This window comes from Oncorhynchus masou, chromosome 18 (genome assembly GCF_036934945.1).
Source record: "Oncorhynchus masou masou isolate Uvic2021 chromosome 18, UVic_Omas_1.1, whole genome shotgun sequence".
Taxonomy (NCBI): Eukaryota; Metazoa; Chordata; class Actinopteri; order Salmoniformes; family Salmonidae; genus Oncorhynchus; species Oncorhynchus masou.
In genome coordinates, this window is record NC_088229.1 from 74,146,663 (window position 1) to 74,167,826 (window position 21,164).

The 21,164-nt window shown below is 44.4% G+C and overlaps 1 protein-coding gene across 1 annotated transcript; it reads right to left on the minus strand.

Moving 5' to 3' along the window:
• Positions 1-905: 905 nt before the first annotated feature.
• On the minus strand, positions 906-12,774 carry LOC135503794 (zinc transporter ZIP9). The gene is made up of 7 exons (XM_064921932.1): positions 12,446-12,774; positions 11,620-11,725; positions 8,330-8,521; positions 7,188-7,256; positions 2,908-2,993; positions 2,316-2,450; positions 906-2,173 (listed from the first exon to the last, which is right to left on the minus strand). The coding sequence occupies exons 1-7, from the start codon at positions 12,539-12,541 to the stop codon at positions 1,835-1,837; spliced, it is 1,023 nt and encodes a 340-aa protein (XP_064778004.1). The 5' UTR covers positions 12,542-12,774; the 3' UTR covers positions 906-1,834.
• Between the last annotated feature and the right edge of the window lie 8,390 nt (positions 12,775-21,164).

Consider the following 21,164-nt stretch of genomic DNA (forward strand, 5'->3'; position numbering starts at 1 on the left):
GTTTTCCTCTAGCCTGGGTACCAGTCTGTTTAGATAACATTCCTCTAGCCTGGGTACCAGTCTGTTTAGATAACATTCCTCTAGCCTGGGTACCAGTCTGTTTCGATAACATTCCTCTAGCTTGGGTACCAGTCTGTTTAGATAACATTCCTCTAGCCTGGGTACCAGTCTGTTTAGATAACATCCCTCTAGCCTGGGTACCAGTCTGTTTAGATAACATTCCTCTAGCCTGGGGACCAGTCAGTTTAGATAAAATTCCTCTAGCCTGGGTACCAGTCTGTTTCGATAACATTCCTCTAGCCTGGGTACCAGTCTGTTTCGATAACATTCCTCTAGCCTGGGTACCAGTCTGTTTAGATAACATTCCTCTAGCCTGGGTACCAGTCTGTTTAGATAACATCCCTCTAGCCTGGGTACCAGTCTGTTTAGATAACATTCCTCTAGCCTGGGTACCAGTCTGTTTAGATAACATTCCTCTAGCCTGGGTACCAGTCTGTTTAAATAACATTCCTCTAGCTTGGGTACCAGTCTGTTTAGATAACATTCCTCTAGCCTGGGTACCAGTCTGTTTCGATAACATTCCTCTAGCCTGGGTACCAGTCTGTTTAGATAACATTCCTCTAGCCTGGGTACCAGTCTGTTTAGATAACATTCCTCTAGCCTGGGTACCAGTCTGTTTAGATAACATTCCTCTAGCCTGGGTACCAGTCTGTTTAGATAACATTCCTCTAGCCTGGGTACCAGTCTGTTTAGATAACATTCCTCTAGCCTGGGTACCAGTCTGTTTAGATAACATTCCTCTAGCCTGGGTACCAGTCTGTTTAGATAACATTCCTCTAGCCTGGGTACCAGTCTGTTTAGATAACAGGCTAGAGGAATGTTATCGAAACAGACTGGTACCCAGGCTAGAAGAATGTTATCTTAACAGACTGGTAGCCAGACAACATTGTCCTGGCTATCGTAAACAATGTGGAAATGTGTTAGTCTCTTCTTGATATGGTCATTGGTCCATTTGGAAGGTCCTCTGAGCTGTGGTTTGTCAGCAGAGTGTTTTACTGAATATTTCATGTAAACCCATTATTATCAAATCTAAAAAAGATGATCACATCCAATACAAAAAATAAAATAAAAATAATCATCACTGTGGTTCATTTAGTGTTATGGCAACCATCCAATGTTTATGAAGGCTTTTCACAACCTGGCCTGAATATTTCAGTACCTAACATACCCCTGGCCAAAAACCTTTCTTACAAATGACAAAAGATGAAATATGATGCAAGTTGATTAAAATCTGATCCAGTTTGGATTTCGTCTTAACATTAAAAAAAATGTTTTTGTTCAGTGGAGGCACAAAAGGCCAAATATGAGGAAACAGGAAAGAGTTCTCCACTTACAGGAAATGTTCTTGCTCTTTCAGACAAACTCAACAGAATGTCCCCGCTGAGATTGAACTTGGCAAGAGAAACAATTACAAAAGCTCGACACAAATACCCAAGTCTCTGACAAGCACACATCACTCTGTCTCTCGCTCTGATCCCACTATTTGGCATGACACACACACACACACACACACACACACACACTGTTCCTACTTTTTGTATGTTCAAGCCAGTGTCAGTAGCTCCTTGACCTCTCGGAGAAAGACACTGATACACACTGCATCTGGCACGGAAACACTATGGAAGAATGTGTGCTTGGTATCGTGTGGTGTCTTTCTTTGCGTTTAACTTGTCAGTCGTATTGTAGTCTCGATTTTCAGGCCTCCTTCACATTCATTCCCAATGTTCCTTTGAGTGACGAAGGAGACTTGGCAGGATAGCGTCGATTCACAAGACTAGTCATCATGTAGTCCCAGGGCCAGTAACACAGGTAGTCCTGCTCCTAGTATCAGCGTGAGGCTCTCCAGGACCCCCAGGTCCCCCTGCTGCCCAGTCCCAGTCCTGTGGAGGTGCCCGGTCCCAGTCCCAGTCCCGTGGAGGTGCCCGGTCCCAGTCCCAGTCCCAGTCCCGTGGAGGTGCCCAGTCCCAGAGATTACATTTACAAAGCTCTGCTGCTGCCCCCTGGAGCTGACCTCTGGTAGTACATGGACCGTAGCAACATAGAGGAACGTTCCAGCTGAGAACAGCATCCCAACACCTGTAGCGCTCAGACGGTGCTGGGCTGAACCTCCACTCTGCAGTAGGAGGAAGAAACACACAACACACTGATACGTAATATCAACATTACAAGATAACCTTCAGATAACTTTTACTGTTGGTTATCAAATAACTTTTCAGATAACTGTCACTAAAAAGTAGTTTGTTGCTTCTTCTCACCGCGTTCAGGATAAAATATGTACTGATGGAGAGCACAGGTGCTGCAGCAGAGAACACCAAGAGATGCTTCTGAATCTGCCTCTTCTCTAAACCTGCGCGCAACAGAAAGGTGGCAAGGCCAAACGCTGCAGGAGCCTGAGGGAGGGAGGGAGGGAGGGAGGGAGGGAGGGAGGGAGGGAGGGAGAGAGGGAGGGAGGGAGGGAGGGAGGGAGGGAGGGAGGGAGGGGAGGGAGGGAGGGAGGGAGGGAGGGAGGGAGAATGTTAGATCAAATATGGAGAGGAAGGAGAGAGTACATTGAACTGAGAGAGGGCTTGAGGAGTCGAAACAATCAAGATGTCTTATTGTGATGTAACTTCCTGTTAGAAGCTGTCCTGTTGACCAATATTGTAAAATGCAACTTCCTGTTAGAAGCTGTACAATATTGTTATGTCACTTCCTAGTAGAAGCTGTCGTGTTGTCCAATATTGTGATGTAACTTCCTGTTAGAAGCTGTCCAATATTGTTATGTCACTTCCTAGTAGAAGCTGTCCTGTTGTCCAATATTGTGATGTAACTTCCTGTTAGAGGCTGGTTAATCCAGTGGAGTCTCACCTTGTGCAGAATGACAGCGAGAAAGACCACTAGTTGAACTGTGACCTTGGAGGAAACCACGGCAACACCTAAAACTACACCATCAGCTGGGGAGAGAGGAGAAGAAACAATATTACAACACACACACACACACACACACACACACGTAAAGGTACACCGTCAGCTGCAGGCAGGCAATATGATCACTATAAAACACACAAACACTACACACTGTACACACTCACACACAAACACACAACACTACGAGATACTAATGACTGCCTTTGTGATGAATATTTGTATTCATTAGGGATCCCCATCAGCTGCTGCCTACTCTTCCTGGAGTCCAAACACATTAAGGCACTTACATTACATACACAACTAAACAGTACTACATTATTACACCACTACATATCTACAATACAACATGTATAATACCACCACACAACAATGTTAGAATATCTGTGTTTGTCTGTATCTTTGTGTGTTTCTCTTCACAGTCCCCATTGTTCCATAAAGGTGCATTTTTACCTGCTTTTTAAGTCTGATTCTACTGTTTGCATCAGTTACTTGATGTGGAATAGAGTTCCATGTAGTCGTGGCTCTATGTAGTACTGTGGAATAGAGTTCCATGTAGTCATGGCTCTATGTAGTACTGTGGAATAGAGTTCCATGTAATAATAAATAATAATAATATATCCCATTTAGCAGACGCTTTTGTCCAAAGCGACTTACAAGTCGGCTGGGGCCACTACTTTTACATATGGGTGGCCCCAGCGGGAATCGAACCCACGACGCTTGGCGTTGCAAGCGCCATGCTCTACCGACTGAGCCACACAGGATGTAGTCATGGCTCTATGTAGTACTGTGGAGTAGAGTTACATGGAGTCATGGCTCTATGTAGTACTGTGGAATAGAGTTCCATGTAGTCATGGCTCTATGTGGTACTGTGGAATAGAGTTCCATGGAGTCATGGCTCTATGTAGTACTGTGGAATAGAGTTCCATGTAGTCATTGTCAGGATTTGGCCAGGGTTGTTCCGGGTTTTTGTCAGTAGATGTCCCCATTGTGCTTTTTGTCCCTGTGTTTTTCCCTTGATCCCCATTATTGTTTGCACCTGTGTCTCGTTTCCCCTGATTGTATTTAAACCCTTTGTTTCCCTCAGTTCTGTGCTCTGTGTTTGTATGTTAGCACCCTGCCCTAGTGTTCTGTGTGCTCTTGTCGATTCCGGGTGACGTTCTTGTGGTATTCTGTTTTTTGTTTTTGTTTATTTTTGGTGAGTTTCTTTTGAGTTCTTTTGTGTTTTACCTACCACCTTTTGGATTTGCCATTTTTGTATTTTAGGATTTTTTCTTTATTAAATACACCGTCTTAAGTACTGCTGTGTCTGCCTCATCTTCTGGGTTCTGCTGTCTATTCGTGGCTCAGTTGGTTAAGTGACTGTTTCTCACTCCGGAGACCCAGGTTCGAAACCGGGTCCTGACAGTCATGGCTCTATGTGGTACTGTGGAATAGAGTTCCATAGAGTCATGGCTCTATGTAGTACTGTGGAATAGAGTTCCATGTAGTCATGGCTCTATGTGGTACTGTGGAATAGAGTTCCATGTAGTCATGGCTCTATGTGGTACTGTGGAATAGAGTTCGATGTAGTCATGGCTCTATGTGGTACTGTGGAATAGAGTTCCATGGAGTCATGGCTCTATGTTGTACTGTGGAATAGAGTTCCATGTAGTCATGGCTCTATGTAGTACTGTGGAATAGAGTTCCATGTAGTCATGGCTCTGTGTAGTACTGTGGAATAGAGTTCCATGTAGTCATGGCTCTATGTAGTACTGTGGAATAGAGTTCCATGGAGTCATGGCTCTATGTAGTACTGTGGAATAGAGTTCGATGTAGTCATGGCTCTATGTGGTACTGTGGAATAGAGTTCCATGGAGTCATGGCTCTATGTAGTACTGTGGAATAGAGTTCCATGTAGTCATGGCTCTATGTAGTACTGTGGAATAGATGTCCATGGAGTCATGGCTCTATGTAGTACTGTGGAATAGAGTTCCATGTAGTCATGGCTCTATGTAGTACTGTGGAATAGAGTTCCGTGTAGTCATGGCTCTATGTAATACTGTGGAATAGAGTTCCATGTAGTCGTGGCTCTATGTAGTACTGTGGAATAGAGTTCCATGTAGTCATGGCTCTATGTAGTACTGTGGAATAGAGTTCCATGTAGTCATGGCTCTATGTAGTACTGTGGAATAGAGTTCCATGTAGTCATGGCTCTATGTAGTACTGTGGAATAGAGTTCCATGTAGTCATGGCTCTATGTAGTACTGTGGAATAGAGTTCCATGTAGTCATGGCTCTATGTAGTACTGTGGAATAGAGTTCCATGTGGTCATGGCTCTATGTAATACTGTGCGCCTCCCATAGTCTGTTCTGGACTTGGGGACTGTGAAGAGACCTCTGGCGTGTCTTGTGGGGTATGAATGGGTGTCTGAGCTGTGTGCCAGTATTTTAAAACAGACAGCTCGGTACATTCAGCTTGTCAACACTTCTTACAAATGAAGTCAATCTCTCTTCCACTTTGAGCCATGAGAGATAGACATGCATGTCATTAATGTTAGCTCTCAGTGTACTTTTAAGTGCAAGCCGTTCTGCCCTGTTCTGAGACAACTACAATTTTCCTAAATCCATCTTTGTGGCACCTGACCACACAACTGAACAGTAGTCCAGGTGTGACAAAACTAGGGCTTTCTTTTATTACAATGAAAAGCTACTAACGAGATCCTATCTTATTGCTATGAGTAGACCTACAGTCCATTAGACACTATGAGTAGAGACTATGAGTAGACCTACAGTCCATTAGACACTATGAGTAGACCTGCAGTCCATTAGACACTATGAGTAGACCTACAGTCCATTAGACACTATGAGTAGACCTACAGTCCATTAGACACTATGAGTAGACCTGCAGTCCATTAGACACTATGAGTAGACCTACAGTCCATTAGACACTATGAGTAGACCTACAGTCCATTAGACACTATGAGTAGACCTACAGTCCATTAGACACTATGAGTAGACACTATGAATAGACCTACAGTCCATTAGACACTATGAGTAGACCTGCAGTCCATTAGACACTATGAGTAGACCTACAGTCCATTAGACACTATGAGTAGACACTATGAGTAGACCTACAGTCCATTAGACACTATGAGTAGACACTATGAGTAGACCTACAGTCCATTAGACACTATGAGTAACTATGAATAGACCTACAGTCCATTAGACACTATGAGTAGACCTACAGTCCATTAGACACTATGAGTAGAGACTATGAGTAGACCTACAGTCAATTAGACACTATGAGTAGACCTGCAGTCCATTAGACACTATGAGTAGACCTACAGTCCATTAGACACTATGAGTAGACCTACAGTCCATTAGACACTATGAGTAGACACTATGAGTAGACCTGCAGTCCATTAGACACTATGAGTAGACCTACAGTCCATTAGACACTATGAGTAGACCTGCAGTCCATTAGACACTATGAGTAGACCTACAGTCCATTAGACACTATGAGTAGACCTACAGTCCATTAGACACTATGAGTAGACACTATGAGTAGACCTACAGTCCATTAGACACTATGAGTAACTATGAATAGACCTACAGTCCATTAGACACTATGAGTAGACCTGCAGTCCATTTGACACTATGAGTAGACCTACAGTCTATTAAACACTATGAGTAGACACTATGAGTAGACCTACAGTCCATTAGACACTATGAGTAGACCTGCAGTCCATTTGACACTATGAGTAGACCTACAGTCCATTAGACACTATGAGTAGACACTATGAGTAGACCTACAGTCTATTAGACACTATGAGTAACTATGAATAGACCTACAGTCCATTAGACACTATGAGTAGACCTGCAGTCCATTTGACACTATGAGTAGACCTACAGTCCATTAGACACTATGGGTAGACACTATGAGTAGACCTGCAGTCCATTAGACACTATGAGTAGACACTTTGTAAAGCCATTTTTAAGATGTCAAAATCTCTGAGCATTAAGAGAGTATGCTTCACAAGAGGAAGTTAAGATCGGCGCAAAGACTTCTGGGTTGTGGATTTCCCTGGCTTGTAAAATGATACAGATTAGTGAACAGCACAACCCAGAGGCAATGAAGCATTTCATCTCTTTTGGAACCAACAACAACCTCAAAACTGATTTAAGAAACCTTAGTCATGTATGATAACTTAGCGTGAATGTGTGTGTGTGTGTGTTCCCTACCAGCAGCATGGATGACCAGTCCTACTGTAGCTGTGATAGTGGTCCTGTTGGATGTTCCAGTACGTTGATCTAGAATGACAACACAATCAACCAACTGTTAGCAACAGTTTTGTGGACATGCTGAATGCTAGCACAAAGACAAACGTTTGGAGAGGAGGTTTGGAGAGTAGGTTTGAAGGGGAGGTTTGGATAGGAAGTCTGAAGAGGTTTGGAGAGGAGGTTTGGACAAGTTTGATGAGGTCTGAAGATGTTTAGATGGAGAGGTATGAAGATGTTTAGAGTCCTAGGAGGTTTGGAGATTTTATTTATTTTTATTTAACCTTTATTTAACTAGGCAAGTCAGTTAAGAACAAATTCTTATTTTCAATGACGGCCTAGGAACAGTGGGTTAACGGCCTGTTCACGGGCAGAACGACAGACCTCGTCAGCTCGTGGACTTGAACTCGCAACCTTTTAGTTGCTAGTCCCAACACTCTAACCACTAGGCTACCCTGCCGCCCCAGATGAGTGAAACATCTGATGAGTGAAACAAGGGTGCTTCCAGATCAGTCTCGCCAACTTATATGGTCATTATCATGCCAAACAATTACCATGCAACACAGCACAAACTGACCGGGGGGCCACGGTTAGAGAATAATGTTATACGAAGTAACTTGTCCCGAAAAAAATGGAAGAACATTTTCCTATTTATTTAAGACAATTCCTGAGCGTAGACCTTCCTTATTTTCTATATAAAAACGGGTTACTTTTGGTCACCACAAACCTAAGAAAGTCTATAATTTCATATCAGCAGGGTTTTCCTTTTCATGTGATCTCACTGGCCGTGTTCGGAACAAGCTGGAGATATGATGCTACCGTATATGAAGTTGTAACTAATTGGAGTAACGTGAAGTTGCCCCCAGACACTGATTTTGGATCAGTTTAGCATTTTCCCACTAATGGTTAAGGTATTATTGGGGAGAGGGTGCTGTACCTAGATCTACATAGGGGAAATGTCACCCCCTGAGGAGGTTTTCAATGAGTCTAATGACACTAGCCCAATTAACGCTCGGGAAGTTAGCATCTTCACAGTGTGTTTTCAATAGGACAGGCTAATGCTAATAGAGTGAGGAGCTAGGTCTTCACCCCGGAGCATCACTGACCGTGTACGGAGCAGTAGCTACTGATCTGGTCCACCAGGAACATGAGGATGAACCCTAGAACCAGGGAGACCCCGATGAAGAACCGTGCTGGGAGACCTTTAGAGGAGGGGCCCATCTCCTGGAGCTGACCTCCGACCCCACCGTCACTGGCATTCTTATTGGCTGCTACTGGGGCCACAGAGCAGGAGGAGACTGGGGAGAGAATACGGAGAGGAATGTTTTCTTAAAACACTGACTTTTATCAAACAGGTGCACTCATCCTCAAACCAAAAGCTTTTACAAGGTGAATCTAGATTCGACAGCACCAATCCATAGATTAATTGTGTGAATAGCTTGGAAATGTTGTAGATTATGTAACAATAGTATATCTTCTTTCCCTGACTGCCCAAGCTGAGCTATAACCAAGGAGCCTATGTAGGGATTTCATATCTGCTACACACGCTTGGCTAAATAGAGGCATAAATTAGGTCACCAAGGTGATTTTCATTTCAATGACCGATTTATCCTGAAATGCCCTGCATTCGAGGCCCTTTTCAGGGCTCGACATTAAAGCTTGTCCTCTTTGTGCAGGACAAGTAAAAACACACAGCATTAGGAACAAATACAAAACATTAGGAACACCTGCTGCTCTTTCCATGACACACAGACTGACCAGGTGAATCCAGGTAACAGCTATGATCCCTTATTGATGTCACCTGTTAAATCCACTTTAATCAGTGTAGACGAAGGGGAGGAGACGGGCTAAAGACGGAAGGGGCAACTAAATATTAGGAAGGTGTTCCTAATGTTTTGTACACTCAGTGTAGATTTCAATTGTCAAAGTGTAGGCGATATACATATATTGGCTACAGCCTCATATCCAAACCAATGCTGACATAAGAAGGGCTCCAGAAAACGTAGCCAAACTTTATTGAGACTTTTAATAACATAAATATAGGCTAAAAAAACAGTTATGTTTTTACAAATATAAGGAAGGACGATCAACATTAACATCTAAAGGAGTGATTCTGTCAACATACTGGAGACGCGGTTCGTTCAGATCAAATGGTCCCAAGATCAGAAAGAGAAGGACGGCGCCTAACACGCACCGCACATCTTGAATCTGAATGGAGGCGCTCAGCATTTTGAAACTATTTAACCATCAACTTTATTGTTTAAAACCGTTTTTATATACTTTTATGAAGCATGCGTTACCTTGTTTCAAAGTGGCCTAGCCTAGCCAAGCCTAGTCAAACCTAGCCTAGTCAAACCTAGTCAAACCTAGCCTAGTCAAACCTAGCCTAGCCAAACCTAGTAAAACCTAGCCTAGCCTAACCAAGCCTAGTCAAACCTAGCCTAGCCAAGCCTAGTCAAACCTAGCCAAACCTAGCCTAGTCAAACATAGTCAAACCTAGCCAAGCCAAGCCTAGTCAAACCTAGTCTAGCCAAGCCTAGTCAAACCTAGTCTAGCCAAGCCTAGTCAAACCTAGTCTAGCCAAGCCTAGTCAAACCTAGTCTAGCCAAGCCTAGTCAAACCTAGCCTAGCCAAGCCTAGTCAAACCTAGCCAAGCCTAGTCAAACCTAGCCTAGTCAAACCTAGCCTAGTCAAACCTAGCCAAGCCTAGTCAAACCTAGCCAAGCCAAGCCTAGTCAAACCTAGCCAAGCCTAGCCATGCCTAGTCAAACCTAGCAATGCCGAGCCAAGCCTAGTCTAGTCAAGCCTAGTCATAAAAATGTTGAGGGAATTATCATTTAACCACTTAATGACGTTGAAACCAGCATTTTAATCATGTTCTATTGGTTTTCAAATCAACTGTATTTTATTGTCCAGCAGCCAAAGGCATCATCCTACTCATAATATTAAGATTAGCCCCCCGAAATAGAAAAGCCGCATGTGATCACATAAACTTCACATTAGATCACATAAAACCATGTGCTTTAGGAACACTTCACATGTGGAATTAATGTTTTTTCCCCCTGTATGGACCATTCTAGTGGTTTCTATACAGTGTATCTGGCACATGAAACCTGCTGTGTGTGTGTGTGTGTGTGTGTGTGTGTGTGTGTGTGTGTGTGTGTGTGTGTGTGTGTGTGTGTGTGTGTGTGTGTGTGTGTGAGTCTCTCTCTCTGTGTGTGTGTGTGTCTCTGTGTGTGCGTGTGTGTGTGTGTGTGAGTCTCTCTCTCTGTGTGTGTGTGTGTGTCTCTGTGTGTGCGTGTGTGTGTGTGTGTGTGTGTGTGTGTGTGTGTGTGTGTCTCTCTCTCTGTGTGTGTGTGTGTGTCTCTGTGTGTGCGTGTGTGTGTGTGTGTGTGTGTGTGTGTGTGTGTGTGTGTGTGTGTGTGTGTGTGTGTGTGTGTCTCTCTCTCTCTGTGTGTGTGTGTGTCTCTGTGTGCGCGTGTGTGTGTGGTGAAATTTGAGAACGGTGTTTTCCCGCTAATTGCATTTTGGAACATTCGCATGTCGACCTACAAATATCCTTCAGCCATGTACGCATTGGTTAGTTTATAATATGAAGAAATACATCCATCAACATATTAAGCTCAACGGTCTGATATGTTGCATCAGTCTCATAGCTTGTTTTTTTACATTATGTTAATGAACGGTTGTATGAATTTTGACTCGTCATACCAGAACTTTCCTCTGAGTCTGTTTTGAACAGTAGACATATATTTTTTTTTTAATCAGCCGAGGGATGACGGGACGGAATTATTTTATAAAGATATAAACAAGTATCTGGTTTCACACCACAGCCAACCCAACACCCCGGACACAGCCTCTGACTCACGCGTCAAGCCCGGTCTTTGCTTCGTAGGGCTTCGTTTGACGGAGAGACATGAATTATAGAGCAGGGTGGGCTGATGGACTACTGAACGCTTTCCTTTACAATTTTTGATTTATTTTATTTAATCTTTATATAACAAGGCAAGTCAGTTAATAACATAATCTTATTTACAATGACGGCCTAGGAAACGACGGCTTGGGTTTAACTGCCTGTTCAGGGGCAGAACGACAGATTTGTACCTTGTCAGCTCGGGGATTTGATCTTGCAACCTTTCGGTCCAACGCTCTAACCACTAGGCTACCTGCCGCCCCAAAAAGGTCCATAATACATACAGTTGCATGCATAATGAACAGTTGGCAAGATACTCCTGCTAAAGGTTATAGCTGCCTTCGAGGAACTATGCGCCAATACAAACTCAACAACAGGAATCTAGCCGACAGTGAGCTGTTGCTCCAGCTGTCGCTGATGTCGTGATAAGTTAGTACCCTGGGCTGTTGCTCCCCGAAGCCCATTATGTCTGGTACCCCTCACCTCTCCACGACTCTTCCAGTAGTTCCACCCCCTCTGGGAGGATGATAGCTAGAGCAGTACCACAGAGCAGGCCTGCCCCGAAAATACTGACAAACTGCAGCCTTTTCTGTTGGGAGAGAAAGGGACACACACACACACACACACTATTTTACAAACACACTGACCAACTGTTGTTTGTTCTAGGAGGGAGAATTAATGCGTCAATATAATAACAGACTGTTATATTACGCATCAATATAACTTTATTAAGTCATACATTCAAACCGGTTAGAGAATCCAGTCGACAGCCTATTCATGACTTGCCATCTTGATGTAATTAAATGTATCACTAGCCACTTTAAACAATGTCACTTAATATAATGTTTACATACCCTACATTACTCATCTCATATGTATATACTGTACTCGATACCATCTACTGCATCTTTCCTATGCCGTTCTGTACCATCAGTCATTCATATATCTATATGTACATATTCTTATTCATTCCTTTACACTTGTGTGTATAAGGTAGTTGTTGTGGAATTGTTAGGTTAGATTACTCGTTGGATATTACTGCACGGTCGGAACTAGAAGCACAAGCATTTGCTAACCATGTGTATGTGACAAATACATTTGATTTGATTATTTAATAGTTAAGATAACAACATGTAGCAATCACAATCTTTTTGAAGATACTGATACATTATATATATATATATATATATTAATAATGAATGGGGGATGGATTGGCATCGGGGGAAGAGACCTCAGGAGAAAGTACAGTAGAAGCTACAGAATGGGGAGAAACGGAAGGAGATATAATGTTGAGAATTCAATTACTTACCTCAGAAAGTTTGATCAAAAGTGGAATCAAACCTAATAGAAAACATCCCAAAAACATCACAATGGATATCAAAATAATCGCCATTGCTTCGTCCATGACGAAATAACTTAATGTAAGTGTTTAAGAATGTCCGATGTTTTGTTAAATTCTCTCTACAATTTAAAATACACCTTTTTTTTCTGTACTACAAAGCAGTTAAAAAAACTATTTTAAAATACACTGTTGATCACGTCGCAGCGTTTTCTGTCATATTTTCAACAGCCCTCTGTAATAACACACCTAACCGTAGAAAACCCGAACTGAATCAAACGCAGAACCTACAGTCAGCTCACCTGAACTTGACCGTGGCAGAGGGCGTCTCAATAGTCTCTAACTCTAGACTAGTTTCTTCTCCTCACCTTCACAAGTACTGATGTGTTAAATACAGGATGGGCGAAAACAACGCGTTGGGAGTATATGCTGCTTGGGAGTTGATATTTCCTATCTAGTTTTCCCGTTCACCTTAGCGCAGGTGACAAGGAAAGAGAGCACTAGGAGACAAGGAAAGAGAGCACTTCACGACTATAGATACACCCTGTCCCGCAAAGGCCGTCTTGTAGGAAAGTCTTGAGGTACCTTTGGATATTAATTTCTAAGATACCAATATCAACTTTGAACTGAATAAAACGCATAATGACCAATGAAATCACATTTTAATTGTCACATGCTTCATTAACAACAGGTGTAGATTAACAGTGAAACGCTTATTTAGGGGTCATTCCCAACAATGCAGATCACAATGGGGGAAAAAACAGAAAAAACAACACATTTAACATAAGGAATATATGCACAATGAGCAATGATAGCTTGGCTATATATACATGCAGTATCGAGCCGATGTGCAGTGGTACAAGGTAATTGACACGAACTCAACCGTGAATGGTCCTGGCGCACCAAGGACAAGTGGGGGGGAAACCAACTTGAATTGTTGCATGTTGTCCTCCTCCGGTGGTTAACTAGCTAAAATTGGACGGAGATACTATTTGAGAGACCGAGATACTAACAAATGCCCACCAACGGACTTCATTCTAGAGCCGTCTGAATATGTTTTAACATATAACAAATAGAACATCCATGGGTTCCACATTTTCTTCAAGTTATGCTAACCTTAATATGGGTCAACTTGAAGAACGTTTTTGTTAACAATGAAAATCCATTCTTGAATAAAAATCCTGAACTGATATATTGACGATTTTATGACCTTACTCAATGACATTGACCCTAATCTCAAATTCACTATTGTCAAAATGAGGCTCAGTAGTGTGTGTGGCCTCCACGTGCCTGTATGACCTCCCTACAATGCCTGGGCATGCTCCTGATGAGGTGGCGGATGGTCTCCTGAGGGATCTCCTCCCAGACCTGGACGAAAGCATCCATCCATTTGCCAATCTTGGTGTTCTCTGGCAAATGCCAAACGTCCTGCACGGTGTTGGGCTGTAAGCACAACCCCCACCTGTGGACATCAGGCCCTCATACCACCCTCATGGAGTCTGTTTCTGACCGTTTGAGCAGACACATGCACATTTTTGGCCATTTTGCAGGGCTCTGGTAGTGCTCCTCCTTGCACAAAGGCGGAGATAGCGGTCCTGCTGCTGGGTTGTTGCCCTCCTACGGCCTCCTCCACGTCTCCTGATGTACTGGCCTGTCTCCTGGTAGTGCCTCCATGCTCTGGACACTACGCTGACAGACACAGCAAACCTTCTTGCCACAGCTCGGATGTCCCATCCTGGATGAGCTGCACTACCTGAGCCACTTGTGTGGGTTGTAGACTCCGTCTCATGCTACCACTAGAGTGAAAGCACCGCCAGCATTCAAACATCAGCCAGGAAGCATAGGAACTGAGAAGTGGTCTGTGGTCACCACCTGCAGAACCACTCCTTTATTGCGCGTGTCTTGCTAATTGCCTATAATTTCCACCTGTTGTCTATTCCATTTGCACAACAGCACGTGAAATTTATTGTCAATCAGTGTTGCTTCCTGAGTGGACAGTTTGATTTCACAGAAGTGTGATTGACTTGGAGTTACATTGTGTTGTTTAAGTGTTCCCTTTATTCTTTTGAGCAGTGTATATTACCTATATTATCTCTCATTCGGAAACACAATGTCAACGTTTACTGCTATGCGGACGACACACAGTTGTACATTTTGATGAAACATGGTGAAACCCCCAAAATGTCCTACCCTGGAAGCCTGTGTTTCAGACATAAGGAAGTGGATGGCGGTAAATGTTTTACTTTTAAACTCGGACAAAACAGAGATGCTACATCTAGATCCAAAGAAACAAAAGAAATCTGATGTTTGATCTGACAATTAATATTGATGGTTGTACATTCTCCTCAAATAAAAAAAACTGTAAAGGACCTCTGCGTTACTCTGGACCCTGATCTCTCGTTTGAGGAACATATCAATAGTATTTCAAGTGCAGCTTTTTTTCCATCTTCATTAGATTGCAAAAAACAGAAACCTTTTGTCCAAAAATGATGCAAAAAAATAACCCTTTGCTTTTGTCACTTCTAGATTAGACTACCTGGATAAAGCACTAAATAAACTGCAGTTAGTGCCAAACACGGCTGCTAGAATCTTGATCAGAACCAAAAAAAAAATCATATTACTCCAGTGCTAGCCTCTCTCCACTGGCTTTCTGTCAAGGCAAGGGCTGATCAAGGTTTTACTGCTAACCTACAAAGCATTACATGGACTTGCTCCTACCTATCTCTCCGATTTGGTCCTGCCGTACATACCTACACGTACGCTACGGTCACAAGACGCAGGACTCCTTATTGTACCTAGAATTTCTAAGGGTCTTTCTCCAAAAGAGCTCCATTTTTATGGAGTGGTCTGCCTGTCCACGCGAGACTCGGTTTCCACCTTTAAGTCTTTACTGAAGACTCCTCTCTTCAGTCGGTCCTGTGACTGAGTGTAGTCTGGCCCAGGGTTGCGAAGGTGAACAGCACTGGAGTGACGAACCGTCCTTGCGGTCTCTGCCTGGCTCTGCTCCGCTCTCTTCACTCTGATTCTCCGCCTCCTTATTTATTGAACCTTTTATTTAACTAGGCAAGTCAGTTTAGAACAAATTCATATTTTCAATGACGGCCTAGTAACAGTGGGGTTAACTGTCTTGATCAAGGACAAAACATTTTTTTTTTTACCTTGTCAGCTCGGGGATTCGATCTAGCAACTTTTCAGTCCTACACTCTAACCACTAGGCTACTTGCCGCCCCTACACTCTAACCACTAGGCTACCTGCCGCCCCTACACTCTAACCACTAGGCCACCCTGCCACCCCTACACTCTAACTACTAGGCTACCTGCCGTCCCTACACTCTAACCACTAGGCTACCTGCCGTCCCTACACTCTAACCACTAGGCTACCTACCGTCCCTACACTCTAACCACTAGGCTACCTGCCGCCCCTACACTCTAACCACTAGGCTACCTGCCGTCCCTACACTCTAACCACTAGGCTACCTACCGCCCCTACACTCTAACCACTAGGCTACCTGCCGTCCCTACTCTCTAACCACTAGGCTACCTGCCGTCCCTACACTCTAACCACTAGGCTACCTGCCTCCCCTACACTCTAACCACTAGGCTACCTGCCTCCCCTACACTCTAACCACTAGGCTACCTGCCGTCCCTACACTCTAACCACTAGGCTACCTGCCGTCCGTACACTCTAACCACTAGGCTACCTGCCGCCCCTACACTCTAACCACTAGGCTACCTGCCGTCCCTACACTCTAACCACTAGGCTACCTGCCGTCCCTACACTCTAACCACTAGGCGACCCTGCCGTCCCTACACTCTAACCACTAGGCTACCTGCCGTCCCTACACTCTAACCACTAGGCTACCTGCCTCCCCTACACTCTAACCACTAGGCTACCTGCCGTCCCTACACTCTAACCACTAGGCTACCTGCCGTCCCTACACTCTAACCACTAGGCTACCTGCCGTCCCTACACTCTAACCACTAGGCTACCTGCCGTCCCTACACTCTAACCACTAGGCTACCTGCCGTCCCTACACTCTACCCACTAGGCTACCTGCCGTCCCTACACTCTCACCACTAGGCTACCTGCCGTCCCTACACTCTAACCACTAGGCTACCTGCCGTCCCTACACTCTAACCACTAGGCTACCTGCCACCCCTACACTCTGGTGTGGGGGCGACCCTGCCGTCCCTACACTCTAACCACTAGGCTACCTGCCGTCCCTACACTCTAACCACTAGGCTACCTGCCGTCCCTACACTCTAACCACTAGGCTACCTGCCGCCCCTACACTCTAACCACTAGGCTACCTGCCGTCCCTACACTCTAACCACTAGGCTACCTGCCGCCCCTACACTCTAACCACTAGGCTACCTGCCGTCCCTACACTCTAACCACTAGGCTACCTGTGTGACTCAACCCGTCGTGATCTTCCTGTCCGGTTTTGTGCTCCTACGGTGGAGGAGATCTTCGTAGTAAGTTGGTGGTCTGTTGATATCCCTCTAGTGGTGTGGGGGCTATACTCAGCCTAGTCTCAGGGTCTGTTGATATCCCTCTAGTGGTGTGGGGGCTGTACTCAGCCTTGTCTCAGAGTAGTAAGTTGGTGGTCTGTTGATATCCCTCTAGTGGTGTGGGGGCTGTACTCAGCCTTGTCTCAGGGTAGTAAGTTGGTGGTTTGTTGATATCCCTCTAGTGGTGTGGGGGCTGTACTCAGCCTTGTCTCAGAGTAGTAAGTTGGTGGTCTGTTGATATCCCTCTAGTGGTGTTGGGGGTGTGGTTTGGCAAAGTGGGCGTGGTTCTATCCTGCCTGGTTGGCCCTGTCCGGGGGTATCGTTGGAAGGGTCCAGTTTCCCCCGACACCCCGTCTCAGCCTCCAGTATCTATGCTGCAATAGTTTATGTGCAGGGGGGCTCGGTATCTGGTGTCCTGGGTGTACTTAAGTCTCTCGCTCGCTCTACCTCTGAATGCTCGACAATGAAAAGCCAACTGACATTTACTCTTGAGGTGCTGACCTGTTGCACCCTCTACAACCACTATTATTTGACCATGCTGGTCGTCTATGAACGTTTGAACATCTTGAAGAACAATCTGGCCTTAAATGTCCACATACTCTTATAATCTCCACCCGGCACAGCTAGAAGAGGACTGGCCACCCCTCAGAGCCTGGTTCCTCTCTACCCGGCACAGCTAGAAGAGGACTGGCTACCCCTCAGAGCCTGGTTCCTCTCTACACGGCACAGCTAGAAGAGGACTGGCCCACCCCTCAGAGCCTGGTTCCTCTCTACCCGGCACAGCTAGAAGAGGACTGGCCCACCCTTCAGAGCCTGGTTCCTCTCTACCCGGCACAGCTAGAAGAGGACTGGCCCACCCCTCAGAGCCTGGTTCCTCTCTACCCGGCACAGCTAGAAGAGGACTGGCCCACCCCTCAGAGCCTGGTTCCTTTCCACCCGGCACAGCCAGAAGAGGACTGGCCACCCCTCAGAGCCTGGTTCTTCTCTACCCGGCACAGCTAGAAGAGGACTGGCCACCCCTCAGAGCCTGGTTTCTCTCTACCCGGCACAGCCAGTAGAGGACTGGCCACCAATCAGAGCCTGGTTCCTCTCTAGGTTTCTTCCCAGGTTCCTGCCTTTCTAGGGAGTTTTTCTGCTGATAAAAAAAGGCCTTAGAAATAAATTTGAATTGATCTGACTCTGGGTAAATAAAAAGGGCATTATTGCCAACATCTCATACTAACCCTGTAATGGGGGATCCCTTTCAGTGTGTTTTCTTTTAATAGAAATGAAAATATAAATCAATGGATAAAATGGTTGAAAAATGTTCAATTTTTACTTAATTCAGGAACATATGCAATGTTAACACTGTTACCTAGAAACATTCAGAGTTTTCGAAGACAATTCATCATACATTTCAGAGGTATTAAACACTCCTGAGAGGAAATCGCAGAGTTTCAGTTATGACTTCTGGAACACTGGTTTAAATGGAGTCCAAACTGTTAGGGGAGGTTCAAGAACACTGGTTCAAATGGAGTCCAAACTGTTAGGGGAGGTTCTAGAACACTGGTTTAAATGGAGTCCAAACTGTTAGGGGAGGTTCTGGAACACTGGTTTAAATGGAGTCCAAACTGTTAGGGGAGGTTCAAGAACACTGGTTCAAATGGAGTCCAAACTGTTAGGGGAGGTTCTAGAACACTGGTTTAAATGGAGTCCAAACTGTTAGGGGAGGTTCTGGAACACTGGTTTAAATGGAGTCCAAACTGTTAGGGGAGGTTCTGGAACACTGGTTTAAATGGAGTCCAAACTGTTAGGGGAGGTTCTAGAACACTGGTTTAAATGGAGTCCAAACTGTTAGGGGAGGTTCTGGAACACTGGTTCAAATGGAGTCCAAACTGTTAGGGGAGGTTCTAGAACACTGGTTCAAATGGAGTCCAAACTGTTAGGGGAGGTTCTAGAACACTGGTTCAAATGGAGTCCAAACTGTTAGGGGAGGTGTGTGTGTGTGTGTGTGTGTGTGTGTGTCAAACAGGTTCAAATCAACGCCTTGCTTGGACATTACAGACTAGTGGATAATCGAACAGTGACATATTTTTGTTGTTGTTGTTGCTGTGGCCACATTTCAGTATCAAGAGTGTTGTATTTATCAGTGCACACCATAGCAAAAATGTTTTGCAACGACAAAGCAATTGCTTTTCTTAAAATCGGGCAAGTTCAGGGGTTGTATTCATTATGACGAATTATGTTTCAAAACGTTTTGCAACAGAAACGGTTTACTCCAAACGGGAAAACGCTTTGCAACGGAGAAAAAAACAACAACCTAGAGTTTCTATTGGACAATTCAGGTAAGGTCCCTCCCCGTTTCAATCCGTTTGGTTCTTAAAGAGGTAAAAAAAAAAAGGTTTCCGTTGCTAAGATGTAATGAATAAACCACCTGTCTTTTCCTGTACATTATCTACCGTTTGGTGCCTAATGAATATGACCCACGTTTCTGTCACAGCAAAACGAGTGTATTTAAGCTCATTATTGTCCAGAGGAAATTAGAATAGCCCCAAAAAGGTAAATTAGAGCATATATAACCTACAAACACTGAGTAGCTTTAAATACAAAAATAAATAACAAACAGATCGTTCACATTATATATCAGTGTCAAATCATATCTGTTCATTTGATAGTTATTGTAACTAGTCTGCCATGGTTGTACCTGTAACTAGTCTGCCATGGTTGTACCTGTAACTAGTCTGCCATGGTTGTACCTGTAACTAGTCTGTCATGGTTGTACCTGTAACTAGTCTGCCATGGTTGTACCTGTAACTAGTCTGCCATGGTTGTACCTGTAACTAGTCTGCCATGGTTGTACCTGTAACTAGTCTGCCATGGTTGTACCTGTAACTAGTCTGCCATGGTTGTACCTGTAACTAGTCTGCCATGGTTGTACCTGTAACTAGTCTGCCATGGTTGTACCTGTAACTAGTCTGTCATGGTTGTACCTGTAACTAGTCTGCCATGGTTGTACCTGTAACTAGTCTGTCATGGTTGTACCTGTAACTAGTCTGCCATGGTTGTACCTGTAACTAGTCTGCCATGGTTGTACCTGTAACTAGTCTGCCATGGTTGTACCTGTAACTAGTGTCATGGTTGTACCTGTAACTAGTCTGCCATGGTTGTACCTGTAACTAGTCTGCCATGGTTGTACCTGTAACTAGTCTGTCTTGGTTGTACCTGTAACTAGTCTGCCATGGTTGTACCTGTAACTAGTCTGCCATGGTTGTACCTGTAACTAGTCTGCCATGGTTGTAGCTGTAACTAGTCTGCCATGGTTGTACCTGTAACTAGTCTGCCATGGTTGTACCTGTAACTAGTCTGCCATGGTTGTAGCTGTAACTAGTCTGCCATGGTTGTACCTGTAACTAGTCTGCCATGGTTGTACCTGTAACTAGTCTGTTGTACCTGTAACTAGTCTGCCATGGTTGTACCTGTAACTAGTCTGCCATGGTTGTACCTGTAACTAGTCTGCCATGGTTGTACCTGTAACTAGTCTGCCATGGTTGTACCTGTAACTAGTCTGCCATGGTTGTACCTGTAACTAGTCTGCCATGGTTGCACCTGTAACTAGTCTGCCATGGTTGTACCTGTAACTAGTCTGCCATGGTTGTACCTGTAACTAGTCTGTTGTACCTGTAACTAGTCTGCCATGGTTGTACCTGTAACTAGTCTGCCATGGTTGTACCTGTAACTAGTCTGCCATGGTTGTACCTGTAACTAGTCTGTTGTACCTGTAACTAGTCTGCCATGGTTGTACCTGTAACTAGTCTGCCATGGTTGTACCTGTAACTAGTCTGCCATGGTTGTACCTGTAACTAGTCTGTTGTACCTGTAACTAGTCTGCCATGGTTGTGTCTGTAACTAGTCTGTCATGGTTGTACCTGTAACTAGTCTGCCATGGTTGTACCTGTAACTAGTCTGCCATGGTTGTAGCTGTAACTAGTCTGCCATGGTTGTACCTGTAACTAGTCTGCCATGGTTGTACCTGTAACTAGTCTGCCATGGTTGTACCTGTAACTAGTCTGCCATGGTTGTACCTGTAACTAGTCTGCCATGGTTGTAGCTGTAACTAGTCTGCCATGGTTGTACCTGTAACTAGTCTGCCATGGTTGTACCTGTAACTAGTCTGTCATGGTTGTACCTGTAACTAGTC